We start from the raw sequence: 19,126 nt of genomic DNA on the forward strand, positions 1-19,126 counted from the left end.
AAGAAAAACGAATACGTTTGTACTAGCGCTGTTGGATATTCGGACACTTTCATAAAAGATGAAAGCCAAGCACATACCTTGGAAAATTGTTTCACAATAAACACACGAACAACACTAAACTTACTGACAACCAATGTTCCTTCTACAAAAACCCAACTGTGCGAACCACCTGAATCCGTCCGAATTTAAAGGCGTCCAAAGTAATTCTGCTTCGCTGGACCATAAGACAGCAGGGCAGGACAGCTGTGTGAACCAATAGGCAGCCAGCAGTGACGGTGGTTCGTAAAACGATCCCACGAATCAAAACAGAACATCGGAGGCGGGCGTAGTTTGCAGATTTCAGCATGGTAGGTTTCGCTGTCCCCACAGCGGAGGAAAGGGAGGGGGCTATCCAGTTGACGTAAGTCAACAAAGGTAACGTGATCGAAGCAACGGTCCATCATTGGCTGCGCATGGGGAAGGGCGGGGGCAGCGGGTCACGGCGGCGGCGTGGTTTCGCCGTGCGAGTGTGTCACACAATTACAACAACTTTGTGCTGGCGGCGTAAGTTTGTTGTTTCATCGCACACAAAAAAAATAACACAAAAAAAAAATCCGGGAGTGCCGTGTCAGCTTCTTCCCGAGCCTCGGTCTCTCTCCGCGTCTGCTTATCATGTCCGTGGCGGGCGCCAGGATCCCGGGAAGCAGCTTTGGGTTGAGTCCGATGCGGCCGCTCCCTCCCCTGGAGGCTGCCGCGCACTAGCGTCCTCCACCGCTGCCCCGCGCGGCTGCGCTCCCATGAAGTCCTGTGGGGTGTCGGTTTCCGCTGCTTTCGCCGCCTCCGCCACTCACTGTAATGAGGAAAAGAAAATGGCGGCGGGAAAAGCCTGCGAGCCGGAGGAGGAGGAGGACTGCCCCAGCCTGACGGCCGCGGAGCGCGAGGCCTTGGCCGGCATCGACAGGTGGGTCCAGGATTACCGTAGGTGGCATGCAGTGCTCTGGCAGTTGTCTCTAGCACTGAGCAACCATTGTTCGCTCCTTCCCCCGGGGAGCTGTGCCTGGGGCTCCCTGCGCCGCGCTGCAGCCTGAGCCGCCTCTAACGGCGTCTCTCTTCTTCTTGCAGCCGCCTGTACGGGCTCCTGAGGCTTCATGAAGATGGCGCCAGATCCAAGGCCCTGTTGGTGAAGGTAAGCTTGACAGCGGAGTGGCTTTGAGAGCTCAGGGAGTGTGGGGACGCTGGCAGAGCGTGGAAAGTCTTCGTAGTTGGGTTCACATGTGTCCCGTATAAGCGACTCTGAAAGAAGACCTTTCATGACAGCTTGTGAGAGTTCCCTAGGTTTGCTATCTTGTAGTTGCCCTTCTATTGCTTTTGTTTTGTAATGATCGCCATGTATTTGTCTTTGGTTCTCATTCACACTCTCCGAGCAAGTGAGTGCATGCCATTTGGGTGCAACCTCTGTTCTCTGGGAGTTTGGCTCACTCTTTCTCTTCCCTTGGGATGGGTCGTGCGCTTGCATGCTCATATGTGAGTATAGTGAGTTTAGCACTTGCACCTCTTTCCCATACCGTGAGTTTCGCACTTGTGCCTCCCCCCCCCCCCCTTGCAGTCAGCTGTACTTTACATCTCTGCACTTGCAGTCAGTTGTACACCCATCTCTCCCTTGTAGAAAGTAGCGTTCACTCATTGCTGTTAAGGGCGCTTGTTATTGTATGTGGAGTGCATTCGCTGCCTGTCCCTGTTGTTTGCTTGGGGTAGGCATGCGCACCCTGATTGTATATAGTGCGCTTTCCTCTTGGTATTGGCATGTATGCTCCCCGTTGCATGGATAGACGCCTCCATGCACGCTCTTCCTCTAGCATATGTGGGCCTTCCTGGTGCACATGTGGACGCGCGTAGTCTTCTCCGTTCACAAACATAGGTGCGCTGCATTTAGTAGTGCTTCTCATGTGATGTAGTTGATCTTTCTCTACTGTGGTTGTTCCTTATTTATCATTGTGCTTTTTTCATATGGACATAATTGCGTTTTCTGTAACCATGGAGTGATTGTGTCCTGTACTAATGTGCTTTTTTCCCCGTTGTAATTCACTCTTCCTGTATTTGTAATTTCTCAGTGCTAACATGCATTCTTTTGTCGCCAAGACCCCAAGTTCTTACAGTCATGTAATTAATGGGGTGAACCTCATGTTTAATGTTGGGCGGTTTTATATCGCTGCGTTGCTGTCTAGAGCAAACTGCTATTTTCTTGTTAAGCTGTAGAGATTTAGCTGCCCTTACGTTGTCTTTTCTCGCTTACATGAACTTGTGGACTTGTCTAGGTTAAGTAGCGTCATACAGAGCATGGGCCAGGGGAAAAGGCACATCTGTAGCAGTATTGGCTATGTAGCCTATATTAGGATTTGAATTCTGCTCTCATGCAACACTGTATGGGCGAAATCCACTTGTAGTTACGCTTTCAAAACTGTGGCCAGCGACATTTCGTGTGAATGGCTTCTCAACACCGCTGCCCACTCCTGTTGTCGGACTGAATACCTGCACGTGCATATAGGTCCATCCATACACAACACCCCCCTCCTTTTGACATATCTTTACCTTTTTCCCAGTGACTGCATCTTCTACCTGGAGGGTTTCGTTAGCGACAGTTCTGCTTGGAGACGCATTACAGTGTTCTGTATTGAAGAGTGAATCTGATGTTTGTATTAACTTCTCCTGTGTTGGTATCATTATTCTATTGTTGTTATTTGAGGTGGTACGTTGATGGCTGTACGTGCAACCGTGAAGGTACAAGTTGTTTAGGTTACGTTTTAGAGCTTCATTTTATTAATTGACATCACGGTTTTAACCTAAGGGCTACGAGCATATGTTGATGATCACTTTATTTTGTGGCGCTATCAATTAATGCCACTCATGGTTCCATCCTCTGCACTTATGCTTAGTTGGTAGGTTTTTGCCAATCAGTCTTTTCACGTGTCTTTCCCCGACAGCAAATAAGGCTAGTACATAAACGGTGGTTGCCACACTAATTATGTACCGGCATTTGGTCCATACTGGTCTTTTGCCAGATTTTCACAAAGTGAGATCAATTTGAAGCGCTTGATTTATCTATCCGGCGTATTGTTTTCTGAAAATGTAATACATTTCTAATTTTTATCGCTATTAAATTTTAAGTCTAGAATGCAATTTTTGTGTCTCGATGTATTCGCAGTGTTAGGTTGGTACTATTTAGCTGCCTCACCTTTCTGCTTTTCCAATGTGTGTGTTGCTCGTCCTTAAGGTGCTCTTTGAATAATCTGCCTCTCACTAAAACATCATCGTTAAACGTAGCAGGTTCATTACTACCCTGAAGTACACTGTATGATCGCTGTTTGGCAGGACGTTGTTGGCAGCTTTTGGGCCGCTTGCACAACTGCTGCTCGTGCTGTAACTGATTTGTGCATCCTTGTTTTTTCCTCGTGGTCACTTTAGGGTGCAGTAAAATTATTGTATGCAGAACTAATAACGAAATAAGGGCGTCTCTCTCTCGCGTGTAAAGTTTTGGAGTTTGCTGAATTCGTTCTTACTGGTATATGTCTTGCCTCACATTTCTATTTAAGACTTGTTAACACGTTTTTGTTTGTCTATATTAAAATTTCAAAGTATAAAGGTGTCCACAGAATGTTGTATTTTTTTTCTATGTTCGATCGAATTTGAATTGCCAGATGACATTTTTCAACGTACACTTTTTCGTGTAGGTAGGATTCTTTTAAAAAATGTGTATACTGTGACTCGAATTAACAATTTTTTTTTTTTAAAATAAAGTACTGTTTATTCTTGATTTAAAGTTTTCTCAAACTTTTACTTTAATAACAATTAAATGCGTTGATACGTGCTATGAAGTTAATTTAATGGTTGGCGTCTTGTTGTTAATGACTGCGAATGATTAAAAGGGAAACGTTTATGAGCTTCACCTACAGTGGAGAAAGTGATCGATTGACTATCGAATGCGATCTGGCTTGCTTGATGTCATTAAGTACTATTGTAGGTAGTGGCGATTATAACACCTGTTAACTAAGGAATGTTTTAGATGTTCTTGTTTAACTTCGCTCTTCATCCCCCCCTTTGACTTTGTGCGAACATCATGTTAATGTTTTGAAATCAAGTTAAATGTGGCCAGTTTAACATTTGTTAACAGTAAATCATGGATTTTCACACAGGTTATTTTACCACCATCACAGAACTCTGGTACATTGGTCTATTGACAACCGACCTTCTCCATAAAACGAAATGTGGCTTTATATACCAAATCAACCCAAGGGATTATATAATGGATATGTTTGTGTCCCATTTACCACCGTAACGCGAATGAATGTGAAAGCATTGGAATTGTTCTACCTTTGGAAGTGTTCACTGCCTTCTTTCCTTGGTAGTTAGATTCGTACAGAGATGCAGGCGTCTCCACCCATACTGAAAGCAGAAGTGAGTTAAAGATCTGAATCAGAGTGCACCGTTGGGAATGTTGAATGTTTTCATCACAGCTGAATCCAGTTGGGCTCTCCACAAAGGATCTAAAGCCATTGGCAGGTTTTTTCTTTGAGAGATTTTAAAACGTTTATAGGTCGCAAATAGCATTGTGCTTTTTTTCTTTATACATTTTATTGGATGGGTTTAATCCTGGAAAATTGACTATTTGCTGTTGGATCTGCACTTCCCAACCCAGTAAGAGAGGTTACCAGTGTAGGTTTCCTAATTCACCCACAGTAGGTATCTTGATTTTTCTCCTTTCTAACTACCCAAGCCAATACATTTCATTTTATGCATTGTAAAGTTGCTCAGAATTATATCGGAGAAGTGGGCTTCTATAGCGCCCACTCATTTCATTATAGGTTATACGTTTTTGCTGTGTATTAAACAATAGCCTACCTCTTCATGCAACAAAATTCTTTTTAATAAATGGCGCTGATAATGATTACAAATTAATGTATCATTTTTAATTATGGTCCATGTGACACACGTGTTGAGAAATAAATAATTTGTGGCTTGAACGCATTTAGGAGAGTAACTAAACATTGATTGAAGAGAAGCGATCACTTATTCCTCTCATTTGGAAGGTGATGGATTGAGTTGGAAAGTAAGATTCTGAGGGTTGAAGCCCTTTAATGAAGGTGTCCCTTTTTAACCTGGTGATGGACCATATACCAGTTTCTCTGTATGATTGATTACTCTCTTTGATCTGCCTCAGCTCTCTAGTCTTATCCTGGCTCGGTGGTCCAGTTGCTGCATAAATACAATTTCTCCACAAAATATGTATTTAGGTTGAGGACAACTTCATCGGATTCTGCTGATAGTTTTCTAGATGCTAGAAGTTGTAGGAAACACCATCTCTATTGAAAAGTAGTGCTATCCCATATGTATGCTGTTTACAAGATTTCAACTTTGGGTACCTTATTACAAGGATGATAGTTTAGTTGCCAGTCTACGGGGAGGAAACCCTAAAAAGCTTGGCGTTAATTTTTTTTTCTAAACTAAAAACTTACCCTTGTGAAAGCCTACTGCTCTTGCAGTGCCCACACTCTGCTCTGTTTCAGGTAAAATGAAAGGTGCCAGCCTCCATTTTTGTTTTTTGCGTTTAACAAACTGGGATTGTATTTCTTAGGCAGGTAAACCACATTTATAAGAAACTAGTTTCAAAATAGATTAATTTGCTATATGGAATTGCAACCTCTCAATTTGTATGCAGTGAAAATACTTGAGTCCCCCCCCCCCCCCCCCCCCCCCTCCAAAATTATATCCTAAAAGGAGTGATCATGAACTGCGACATTTCTTAGCACTTTTTTACCAGGAACTGTTGCTGCTTGGAAAATGCTGTCTGAACTTCAGCTTGTAACTGAACTGAATGTGGGGTACCCCATAGAGTTTTGTCTGAAAGGAAACTCTCCTAATATTTTTTTGTTTATAGGCATTGTACCTTGCACTGCAGAATCAATTTCTTGGTGTTGAGATTTGTGGATTTCAGCAGGTGGTTTTCCATGTCAGACTGACTGGGGACCCACCTCTATAAGTGTTAAATATACTCCGTATTGGTCACTTCACGTTGTAATTCTAATGCTGTCTGTCCTCCAACCCACAAAGGATGTGTATAGGCATGTACTTTAGCCCACCATTATGTAGTATATGTGGTGGTGTTACAGGGTTGTGGAATTCCAATAGCCTGACCCCCAGGCCAAAGGGAAACTGACTTTGTGGATAAAGAATACAGATGTTCTGTTGTCCCCTGTATAGATGCCCAGGCTATATTGTTTTTGAGTCAAGAAAAACAAGTTTTCAGGTTATTCTGCTCTTTAGGCAAGTAGGCCCAAACCCCTGGATCACAATCCCTTTGGCTGTCAGTTTACAGTACCACTTTATGGATCTGTGTGAGAGCATTATCCACAACTAAAGTAAGATTTGTATTCATATGTATGCGCTCTTTAAACTTGTATATATGGTTCAGTAATGCTAAGCCTTTATTATCAGGGTGAGCACGCTAAAGAAACACATGGAGCTTGGCTTGCATTACTAACTGTCGTTCTCGTAGGAAAATGAGGTCACATATTTGCAAAGTTTAGTAATTTGTGGCTACTTACAATGCTCCCTGATTAGATGCAAATGGGTGCAAAAGCTTTGGAAGCCAAATTGATGATTTGCTCTCAAAACCAAATTTACACAAATTGAGCCTGGGAAAAATGTTTTGCTAAACTATTGTGCAATTGAAGGTACCGTTTCTTTGAAGCATCATCTAGTAAAGCCTGTTAGATAAAATCCAATATTTCCAGTAAAGATTAATAATGGCGAATCGGTGTAATACCAATTTCAGCAAGATTGAGAAACACTCAAACAAGCATTGCCAAACCCAATAGGTCCGGCATACAGTGAGTGACAGCCTTTGTTAGCGTGTGCATTGATATGGTTTTTGTAAAACATTATTGTTGTGGGAGTTGTCATTCACTCACCAATATACAAAAAAAGTTACAATGCAAAAATTTTTGGGGGTCTCAAAAAGCACGCATTGACATACCTGGCACTGAAGGGTGTGTGTGTAGATGTGCTGCTTGTAAAAGAGCAGAATGCTGTCATTCGCAGTGAAGACTTCCAGTGGCGGAAGTAGGCTGACCCATTCGCTCATGCAGTAGTAGGCAAAAGCAACATGTGAATAATATAAAAACAGAACAATGGTTGGAGATGGCTGACTGACAGTTCTTATAAGTGAATAATTTTAATAAAATCAAAAGGGCTTGGCTAAAGCTAGACCTAATTAGGCGCCTGGTTCTGTAAGAAAGTAACAGAAATGCATCCCTGGTAAAGGGCCATGCATTCCTGCAGTTTTACAACTTTTATGATTTCTGGAGAGCTAACGGAATTCGGTCTGAAAATCATGCAGCAAGAAAATGTTTGTGACTAGCATTTGCATATGACCTAATGTGCGCACACTCAATTACTCATGAAAAAAACCGGTGAGCGTTTGCAAGTTCACTTTTCATAAAACTATTTTTTCCCATCTGAAAACATTTACTTTTTCCCTTGCGGGAGTAAATTTCCAGTCATTCCCATTGTACGAATAGATTAGTGAAGATTTGGTGAAACCCCATAAGCGGGTCATTTTGTAGGTGTGCAGGACTCAAAGGGCATTCCAACCCTGGGACCACTGCTGCATCCAGCTCCAGTAGATTTGCAGAGTGGTGGCAAAATAATGGTGTTATTAAATCCTAACTATAATATTATGAGTTTTTGCATAATCAGAGGCTGTTATTGGGGATGTGAAATGAGAATGTTCCTGTAATTTGTCACCTCACTAAAGGGACAAGTGGATTTTTTACAGGACAAGTAGATTCGTGAAGCATGCCGTCCCATGGACAAGTAGATATTTTGTAAAATTCTCCCAGGGTAAACGTTCCTGTTGAGCTCAGACAAACTTCTACTGCAGTGCTGAGCTGTAATCCACCACTTAGCACAAATTTCAAAGTGTATAGGCAAAAGTCTTGCCATTGCTATCTCTGGCACCAAACTTAGTGGCTTTAGCAAGACCCTGGAATTTTATAAATAATTGAGAATCCCTTTCTAAGATTGCTTCCTTGGCTGTGACTAGGTACCACTGTTGGTAGGTCTGTGTATGGAGTTGTAAAATAAGTCAATTTCTGACATCATCACCCTCTGTCTAGTAAATAGACAACATCTTCATTTTTCAAATGTAAATCAAGGCGACCGGTTCGGAGGAACAGGAATTCTTTTCGGGGGTGTATTTGAAAAAGGGTTCTGATGAACTCAAATTATGCCCCCCCCCCCCATTTCCATATGGATGGGCAATAAAGAATCACTTGTGACAAGTCACCAACACCTTGGTTGCCGTTCCAACAAGTGGGTGTTTCTCTAAGTTTCAGTTTGTGTAGACCGAATAGGGTCTCAAATGGACTGGAGTTACTTTGTGCAAAGGAGGAGAGTGTAGGATTTTAGTCCAGACTTTGTTGGCAGGCCCTCTCTTACCCATTTATCATGTGTACCTTTTAAAAGTTTAGCGGGAGATGGCCTTGTGCATTTCTATATTTTGGAAACTTCGTGCCCTGCTCTGGATAGGGTGTGAGTGAAAAGGGGTAGCAATGGTATTTTGTCTGAATAGGTTAGTTTGTGAATGCAGGCCTTAAGAGTCAGGAAGTTATGAAAATCCAAGTTAGTTAAGGAATGTTTGTTGTAAATTAGCAAAGGTTAAGGGGGGATTGTTTGATTCTAATTGGTTAATAGTGAAAATTCCTCGAGATACCCAGTCTTGCCATCGGATTGGGTACCCTTTCCAGTTCGATCCTAGGGTTGTTCCATATTGAAGCTAGATTAAGAGGTACATACTTTATCTAGGAGAGAGTCATTTTGTAGTATGGCCTCTTTCGTGTTGTTTATGATATATTTTGAGTGTAGCAGGTTTACTTTTCCCATCGAAATTAATGAGTTAAGGTTCCTGCAGGGAATAATATTAGTTTCGATTTCCAGCTACCCTGGTTTGTAATCCTTTCCAACCAGTTGACACCTTGCTTGAAAAGGAAGGCTGTTTGGTTTGTTTTAAAATTGAGCAGGGTTACTCCTCCCAGAATTTTTGGCAACCTTTTTTTCTTTTTTTAAGAAAAGTGGTTTTTTTTCTGTGCAAGAGCAATTTAAATAATGAGATAATCAGTGTGAGTTGTAACATGCTGATCAAATAATGTATGGGCATGATCATCATTTTCACTGTATCCATCCCCACCATGTTAGAAATGTAGGTGACCAGCCAACCAAAAAGTCTAACTTTCTTGTGGGTTAATGCTTCGTTATTTCTGAGCAAGTCAATAATATTGTTGACAAATGCTTGTCCAAGGTATTTAATGTTATGTGGTTGCCAGGCTAGACCCGTGTTCCCCCCTCCCCCCCAATAATGCTTTGGAGCCTATGTTGTTTAATAGGATGACCTCAGATTTATCTCTTTGTGTATCCTGAAATTTTGGAAAATTCAGAGATAAAAGTCATTATTTGTGGGATGGACTGTTCCTCCTCCTCGACGATAAAAAATAGTCTGCATGTGCTGCTGTTTTTACAGTTAACTTTTCAGATCTGATTCCGGTTATGGTTTCATTATTTCTGATGTTAAACAGCAGGGGTTCAAGTGCCAGGAGAAAAAGAGAAGAGGACAGAGGGCAGCCTTGTCGGGTGCCATGTTTCAGTGAAAAGCCCTCTGAGAGATAGCAGCTGCCTTGGACTCGAGCACTGGGGTGAGAGTATAGAGCCATTGCCATTTGTATGAAAGAGGTACCAAAGTTGTAATTGTGTAACACTGCTTTAAGGTATCTCCAGTCTTTGTCGAACGCTTTTACTGCGTCTGTGATGCCACTGCTGATGTTGATAAAGACTTTGCCCTGTTCATCACATGGCAAAGTAACCTGGTGTCACTGCAGAGGTGATGTAAAAAAAAAAAAGTTAATTTCTTTTTTTATGGAATCCAACTTGGGAAGGTTTCATTTAGTCATGTATTGTTGCATTGTAGTGGCTAATATTTTAGCGTAATTTTACAATCCGTGTTGATCAGGGATATACGTCTGGAATTTGTCAGTACTGGGTCTTTACTTTCTTTGGGTAAGACAGCGATTATGGCTTTGGCAGGAGTGCCAGAGATTGTCCCCAAGTTTGAAAATTGAGTATGTAGTTGAAGCAGAGTTCGCAAAGTGATTATTCAAATGTTTTTTAGAATAGGGCTGAGAAGCTGCCCGGGCCTAGGGTTTTACCGTTTTTTTTTTTTTTTTAATGAAAAAACCTTTATTCTTTTAAGTCAGGGACACAGCTATTCAGCCGGCAACCCGGAGGTACGGCAGCTTTAGAAACACAACACAAGCGAGCGCCCACATTTCACTGATAGGAGAATCAAAAGGTTCTGTTTTAAATAAACACAAACCCCAACCTAAACACAAGCAAGGCGATAAGTACTTAAAGCACAAAAAGGGTTCCCATCAGGGGGAGCGAGCCCCATTTCGTCCATCAGACACAGGTCTATAGTAAGGGAAAGGGTTTTACCGGTTTTAAGTGATTTAATGACTTTTCAATTTCTTGGGTGGTAAGAGGGGAGTTGATTGCGTGTTCTTTAAGTGATGGAAGGGATAGGTTATTCAAGTTTGTTTTACACTTGTTCTCTGTAATCTCATTTGGGGAATAGAGGGTTCATAATATTCTTTAAATATCTCTGTAATCTTTGCCAAATTGGTTTGTATTTGATTTTTCTCCTCTTTGATTGCTGTGATATAGTTCTTCTGTTGCTTGAATTTTAGGTAAGCTGCCAGCAATTGTCCTACCTTTTTTACCTCACATAGTCTTAGGCTCTTTTGTTTATTAATCCAAATCTCTGTTGGCATGTTTAAGATTTGATTTGTGAGAAGCGAGGGAGGAATTGTATTTGGAGCGTATATGGAGATGTTCTCTTTAAAAAAAAAAAAAAAAAAAAAAAAAAATTATATTTTATAATACATAACAAATCAGAAGTGTGTGTATACACCACATCATTATATAAGCAGAGCATTATTCACTATTATGCAAGTATATTCCCACCCACCACATCTTCTTTCCTCCCTTGTTGTGATGGGTATTAGCCACAGGAGTCTACCACAGAGATCATATCCTAGGGCACTCCTATGGTATGTCATTCCCCCTATCCGCCACGCCCCAATCCCCTCCCCGTGTGTGCTGCTTCTGGTGAATAAACAGGTGTTAAACAGTCTAAACCAGGCCCCTCAGATCCTCTTATTACTTCAATCTCTATTGTCCTTTTTCAACATTTTAACAGCGTGTCATACCCTTTTGATCTCTATTTTAATCTTTTTCTGGGGTTGGCAGGAGCGGAGTTAGCCTCTTTTTTTTAATTTTTATCTGTATACGTGTGCCCCTTATTGTGGCCTTTAGTGCATCCCATCTAGTTAGTGGAGAGCAATCGGGTGCAGTGTTGCCATTGAGGACATTTTTAGGTCTCGCTGAGTCAGCGCGCATGCGGTGCTCTGCAAGACATTTAGTTAGGGCTTTTAAAAGTGCTGCCACACGGCCTAGCGCTTGCGTTCACGCGCGCAGCCGCCAGCTTTCTGCGCCCTGGCTTTCCTTTATGGCTCACCCTCTGCTCTCCCTCCCATCACAGAGCGCGTCCAGCTCCCGCTTCTCCCCCTCCCTCCACATATTGCGTCTCGCAGCCGCGCGCATTGCCAATGCTTGTTAATAGAGCACCAGAATGACTATCTTCTTTTTTATGTTTTAGCGTAAGTGTTTCGAAATTACCAGCAATTTACCCATGCTCTGGTGTAACTTTTCTCCGAGAATTGTTTGAGAAAGACACGTTCATTCTTGTTAGCAACTGTAAGACCCATTTGCTTGTTTACCATAACGTACAGAAAATATTTGGTGGTTGATGCGAACAGCCTTCCTGTGAAAAGCCCAGGTTGTTTTGTTTTCTCTCGGCCGCTCGTCTTAACTCCTGCTTCTCACCCTCCACATATCGCGTCTCGCAGCCGCGCGCGTGGCAATGCTTGTTTTACTTGGCCTTTCTTTCATGATTTTCATTCGGCATTTTCTTACTCCGAATGCTAGGGCAACTGATATTCCTTGTCTAAACGATACTCATTCTGTTGACAGACAGTGGTAGAGGCCTCTGCTTAGTGGCAAGTCTGTCACCCATGCTGGGCTGCAATGAACAAGTTACTGTACTTGATATGTTCTTGACTAAAATGTCGTCGATAGGTTCACCGGATTTCGAAAATCATACACAGGAACATTCAATAAACCTAGAAGTAAGACTGAAATTTGTCATCAACCAATGGGTACAGAATGACTTAACCAAAAGTGATCTGTATCATAGTAAACACAGTGAGTCACTGAAAGGAATTAAATGCAACGTTTATACACAGTGTCATCTGTTTAAAGCTTTTTGTTAAGAGCTCTTAACTAATCCTGCACCGAAACATGTGAACTTTCCTCACTCTGGGTTCACTTAGTCACCCTAGTCTGAGAACTGGGACGTGCTGAACTTGCTGTGGCAGACAGAAACAAGCATTGGCATAGCCAATAGGTCTCGCCTTTGGGACCTTATAAGTTTTTAGCTATGCAACAGTTGGTGTTATTGCACCAAGGATATTGTGCTGGCTAACTAAATACTTCTAAGGTCCCAAAAGCGAGACCTATTGGCTATGCCAATGCTTGTTAATCATGTTTTCAACTTGTTTGGGGGACTACGCGGTTTCATCATTTTAATCTCCAGAGGGAGTTTTTGTTTCTCGTTACAAATCTTAACAGTGATAGGGTTATGCATGATTGATCAGAGTGGCTATTTTCAGAGCTCCGATTTTGATAACGCTGCCATAATTTGTCAGCTCACTGTATGGTTCCAAAGGAGCAAACTTTTTTTTTTTTAATTTTTTTTTTTTTACACAGGACAAGTAGATTTATGAAGCATTCTGTACCACAAACATGCATTAATTTAATAAAATTCCACACCCCTGTAACGTGTAAGTAATTCTACCTAAGTAGAATTGAAGGTTGCTCAAAATGATTTAGTGATGTTGAAAATCATTTTCCATCTGTGGGTTTTTTTTTTTAAGAGTCTATCTCCATCTATTTTAGCATACCATAGCAGTGATCCTTAGGTTTGGCTAGAAGAGTTTTCCAGAGCTCAGACAATCACACACAAAGAAAAATTTTAAAGCAGTATAATCAATGTTTTTTGACTTGCCTCTTTATTGATATTGTTTTTGAGCATTAATTTTGGCAGCAGCTCTTATTCTGCCTATGAAGTTGTTCCATTGCCGATAACTGATTGGCATTGTTAACACATACCTGGTGTCACATACAGAAGGAAAGGGCTGTGCATAGTGTAACACTTTGTAAAATAAAGTACTTGGAGTGGGAAGTTGTTTACCTTGTGAACTCTGTGACCAAATGACATAGGAATATGCGTTACATTGTTAAAACACAGAGACCTTGTTAGCCCAATTTTTGCTGACAGTGAAATCTTTTAACCAGACCTCAAGCCTTGGTACTGGTCCTCTCATCCATGTTCTCAGCAATATGTTTTGCAAACAAGATCAGTATTGGTGTCGACCTCCTAGTAGTCAAAAGGGTGTGCTTGACATATCCTAGCATTAACATCCTGGGGGAGCAGTCCGAGTACCCTGCTGCCTCCCCATAGGTCTAAGCAGAAACTGCTAGTATGTTGCAATTGGAAGACATTCACACACTAAGTGGAAAAATCCCACAGGCTCCACACTAAAACATTCGCAGTGGGCGGATTTATTTTGCTGGTTTATTTGGATAAATTCTATGCAGAAGGCCAGGAGAGCAGTGCAACTTGTCAAGAACTTTCATTGCATTAGCCTGTGCCTGAAGTTAATGGATATCATATTTTGTTTGTGTGCAACAATATTTCCACATCTCTGGATCTACTGGTTAACCTAACTGAGTCTGCCATTGATCAATAATTGTGTTCGAAGTGATGAGGATATCGTAGTATAATCTATATAGCCTAGATATCTGTCCCCTGGCACTCTGGTCTTTGATTACTTGCTTAATTGGCGTGAACTCCATTGGTTCATCTGGGAACGAAGGCCACTGAGCACACGATGCATGTTTCAAATTAAAGTAATAAAACATATCTTTGGAGGTCAGTACCTGTCACCCTTAAATTGTTCAGCTCTTATGAAATTACTTGCGGTGTATAATTGACCTACTCTCAAGAAACCAGTCTTTGACAACCTAGTTCTCGCTCCTCTGTCTAGAGTGGGATTATCTATTAGTGAAATTTTTGTGGAGTGTATGTGCAGGAACCTTCACCTAGCCATAGTCCATATCGACCCATTAGTACAGTGAACAGCCTGGGTGAGCTGCAGTGACCTGGGCATAGACAGCTAAACTAGACAAGTATTCCCACCTCCAGTTGGGCCTTCCCTATTGGTAAATGTGGTGCTTTGCATTGCTGGTCAAACCAATCGATCACGTAATGAGATTGGACTGCATGGTAATATCTTTCGTAGTCCAGGACTTTAAGCCCAACTTGCAGAATAAGAATGCTCCGTTTCAGTCTCAGGCTCTTCCCTCTCCATACAAGCAAGCAATGTCTGCAGTATTGCAAGGAGGGATTTACCAGCGGGCAGCAGGGGGTGGACAGGTGGGTATTTTATTAAATTATGAAATCTGTGTAGATCCCGCATTTTAATTGGGGCAATACGACCTGCGATGGTCGCGTGATCCATCAATCACTTTGCCCACTCAGCTTGTCCATAACTAGAATCTAACTATCCCGGATGACCAGTTGTTTATGTATATTCACAGGTTTATAACTGCTGCGTCACACCAGTGTGGAGAGTACTTAGGCTGTGAGAGGCTTCGGTAAGGGAAGCATTTCAGATTTCAATTGGTGTTTATTCCTGATACAGTCCAAATCTCATTTCACCAATAATTGAGATTGAAGTTAAGCTCAGTGTGTTTGACAGAATGTTAGCATAGAAAGCTAGGAGTGTATGCCTATATGGGAGAACAGTGCCTCTACATATGTGTCGTTAGAGCAACCATGTTGCCAACAGCTCCATGGCGAGCGCAGCGAGTGGTGAGAGCATACATCCATACTACGTGCCTCTATAAATCCGTAATGCTTGTGAAATGCATCCATTAATGCAGACTGTAGCTGAGGGCTCAGAATAAAGTTTCAAGATGTTGTAAATTATTCCTACTTATTGCAGTATGGCAAACGGTAACTGCAACTCCAGTGATGAGTGGAATGCCTTTTCAGTGTCTAAAATGATAGACCGGGCATTTACCAGAGGGCAGATCTGCAGCATGAGGGCATAAAGTGTTTTTAAAAGTAGCCTGGCCCCGTATAAAATGAGATCATGGTAGCACCAGATGCTTCATCAGTGGGTTTAACAGATTAGCCACTGTGTTAGCCAAAATCTTATCGTTTTGATTTATGAGGGACAGTTGCCAGTATAAACCACTGTCCCGGGTCTTCCTACCCCGCTTCAAGATGACTGTCAGTGCTTCCTGATATAGATAAGCGAAGTGAGGAGCCAAGATTGCCTTAAAAGCCTGATAAAACTCTGTTGTAAGGCTATCTGAGCCAGGGTATTTACCTCTGCCCAACTCCTCAATGAAATGGATCATCTTCATGTCTACCGCCTCTTGAAGAAATGTTCTGACTCTTCCCTTGATCCTCACCAGTATAATATCTTCTAGATATTCATCTATGTGGGTAGTGTGGATGCCAATCTACTTGTGTAAAGTTGCTCATAGGATTCCTCTAAAGTAGCTTTTCTACTGAACCCGCCACTCCGTTTCCCTGACCCCAACTCTGTTCATGGGCTGAATAATCTTATTTGGGCATGCCTTTCAAAGCATCAATGAAAGTGTTCTGCTGAGTTGTTACCTTTCCTTGTAACTGCGAGCTCTGGCATCTTTGCCCAAGTATAATCTTTCATGTGTCGCAAGTTACCTGTATGTAAGCCAGGCAGCATTCATGTTCGATAGCATCCCTGTGTTGAGGGCGGACTTATATTTCCTCTACAGCACAGAGTTTTGTTTCGACTGTTCAGAGTACTCCCAGCTGTCTGCTTAATGTAATGCCTCGGATGTAGGCATTAAAACTTTCTCACGATTTGGAGAAGCTGTCCACTCGCCCTTTGTTAATGTCTAAAGCTCAATAATAGCCTTTTGTAACTCATTCCGGTAGACATTGTCATTCAGGCTACTCGATGAGAAGCACTACATCCGTTGACAAAATGGGGTGTCCAGTATCTCGCTCTAAAGCTACCACTGGGGGGGATTTGAGAGCATGCGGGGATAATGGGGCCTGTCTGTAACCCATGTTAGTGTTTCTGTCGATGTTAACCAAAAATGTTTACCCAATCCCGGATGAATATTTGGTTATGTGTACAGAGGAGGAGTAAGAATATACCCTGTCTGTGCCTCACTTTGCCCTGCATACATCACACATCCCGTCCAATTCCAGCCTCTGGCTGAATGTGGATGGTAGGCACAAGTATCCTTATTGCTATTGAGTTTTGGCTTTAGTTAGTCTTCACTTCATATAAGGGTATTGGCCTAGGAGAACTCTGGTGATTGCACATTGGGTCCATAAACATGCAACTTGGGAGTAGTGTACCGTACTGCTCAGACTGTTATTGTGTAAGTGCGGGAGACTTCTCAGTTATCATAGCTACCCTCTAGAGTAAGTGCTGAGGAATGTAAAATATCAGCATTCACCCCAGCTTTGAGCAAAGGAGCTGGCAGGTTTTAGCTTTTGTTGCATCTCCAGCAGCATTGTCACCGCAACACCAAGTCTCTCAAAGTATACCTAAGCAAGCCATTGCTTTTCGGGGTCATATATTCCATGTCAGCACTTAAACTACACTCCTACAGTTGTCTAGAGTGTAAGATTAAAATCGAAGCTTTCAGAACAGTTCAAGAAGCACCGTGTATGAAAAAGACCTGATCATGCAAAAACACCTATGTGATCTGTGCCTATATAAGATCAACATAAGTCCGCCCCTACACTGACCATCCCAAATTTTAGTGATAAGACCCCTAATAACATCCCAGCCTTCCAATATTTAAACATTTAAGCATATGATATAGAAACAGAAAATCATTATCACCATCCCCATGCTCAAAGCCAATGTTTTTGACACAGCTGGGCATGGCTGCCGCTTATAACTTTTGCTCTTCTGCATTTGATGTATAACCAAAGTCATGTCGCCATGCGCAACGGTATGTTTAAGAATTTTGTGTAAGTCTGCCAACTTGCAAGATGTATGAATGTCTAACTAGTGTGCTCATCAATATCCACTGACCCACTCAGAGTATAAAAGAAAAAAGCCTTTGAAAGTAGTAGACCTCTAGGTGGACCAGTAATTTGTTGTCTCTGAAGTTTTTCTTTGTGGCTAACTGGCTAATAGTCACCTGTGGTCTAAGTAGGGATGGCAGTCCGTGGCCAACTACGGGACAGCGTTATTTGTCTCTGAGGCTTTCAGACTGTACCTATGATTCTAGGGCATTTGAAACTGTGTTTTCTTGCCTTAGTAATTTATCCGCCATATCCAGATATTTTGAGTCTGTTAATAATTTGAGGATGAGCATCTTTCAAACGAAATTTGATGGTAGCTGGAAATGTCCGTGTTACTACTTTAGCCAAAGCATGTTGGAGGAATCTTCTGTGTCAGCAAGTAAGGCGGGACCTATGCAGAGCAAATGTTTAAAAATTCATGGACCAGGCAACATAAATGACACGTTTCGGTAGCCGGTTGCTAGATGTTTACTTAGTTAATTGGTAAATTTATGGCTTTGGCTGTTTTACACCATTTCCTAGTTAGAAGTTAAATCTATTGCTTTTTTTGTTTAAACCAAACAAAAGTAAATTAGTTTAAATGTTTTCTTAGGATTTCAATCTCTGTTAATTGTTTCAGTAGGAGGCTAGTGCAAGTAGAATTGCATAAAAGGTATATAGCAGCAAGTACCACATTTCCTGCTGCTGCATTTGTTTGTTTTATTTGTATTTCCAAATTCAGGCCATACCGTGGTGTACTTTCTTATATTTAAATAAGCAATAATTGGAGATTGAACTAGTTCTCTCATATTGCTTTGCAGCTTTTAAAGTTTTATTTTTAAACAAAATAGAATTATCTAGTTTGTTTCTAATGTAGGTCCAATGCTTGACTCTAATCCATTTAATTACTGCCTCTCTTTCCATTGAAAAGTATTACATAGATTTCAGTTGACTCATTGACCAAATGTAATTTTGCTTATTCCAGACTTGGATGACTGCCATCAATCAAACTGACTTCAACCTAGCTGCTTGAAATGTATCTTTGTCAGAAGATTTAAATCTTGATGCATATTAAGGCTGTTTCTTTCTGAAGTTTATTCAGTGTTTATACTTTGAACTGTCCCATTGTTTCACGTACACAGGTTTTTACACAGGAGATTCTTCCGCTCAATGCGTTGGTTTACAACTCCAAGCCAGATGATTGTGAGAGCTATTTTATAAATGTCATTCTTGCTTTTTTCTGTAGATTGATATCTTAAATAGGGCAGAGGCACTCATTTGGCAGCACCATATTGATTGCTTTTAGGGCCCATTTTGCTTTGTCATTTGATTTGTCTCCTATTCAGCATCATTACCCATCTTGATGCTACAATTAAGTCAGTCATGGTAAACTAAATCAACGCTTCTGGTTACAGATTCCTAAGGTTTTGATTACTATTACAGCCTTCCTCAAACTTGCAAAGAGGTTTTCAATAGTATTTAAACATGCTGAAGTGTTTAGATTGTTTGAAATGACAGCGTTAATTATTTAAAGCCAGGCAATTTTGAGAGGCACCACCTAGTAGTAGTAGCCAATTCAGATTTTTGTAGTAGAGTAGCTCACATTCTCAAATTATGCAAAGTTCCTTAATTTAATATCAAATTTCTGTGTAGTTTACGGTTTTATTCTCAAGATGGAGAGCATACCCTGCCATAGTCAAAGGAGACTGGTGGTTCAGATTTGTTCCAAATTTTTTGTAGTACTAAATGTGACTACATTTGTACCACAAATATTGTCTATACAGGAATGAAATAATTTAAGCTTATAATTCGGAGCAGCATATCTTCATTTCTGTCCTT

The 19,126-nt window shown here is 41.4% G+C and overlaps 1 protein-coding gene across 3 annotated transcripts in view; it reads left to right on the forward strand.

Moving 5' to 3' along the window:
* Positions 1-437: 437 nt before the first annotated feature.
* The window catches only part of KDM6A (lysine demethylase 6A), a 1,084,836-nt gene continuing 1,066,147 nt past the window's right edge, over positions 438-19,126 (forward strand). For all 3 annotated transcript variants that reach the window (XM_085622961.1, XM_085622962.1, XM_085622963.1), the window contains exons 1-2: positions 438-940; positions 1,102-1,165. In XM_085622961.1, the coding sequence (XP_085479087.1) occupies positions 453-940; positions 1,102-1,165 (552 nt within the window). In that variant the 5' untranslated portion in view covers positions 438-452. The remainder of the gene's footprint in view (positions 941-1,101; positions 1,166-19,126) is intronic.

The sequence above is a fragment of the Triturus cristatus genome, chromosome 8 (genome assembly GCF_964204655.1).
Source record: "Triturus cristatus chromosome 8, aTriCri1.1, whole genome shotgun sequence".
NCBI classification, from domain to species: Eukaryota; Metazoa; Chordata; class Amphibia; order Caudata; family Salamandridae; genus Triturus; species Triturus cristatus.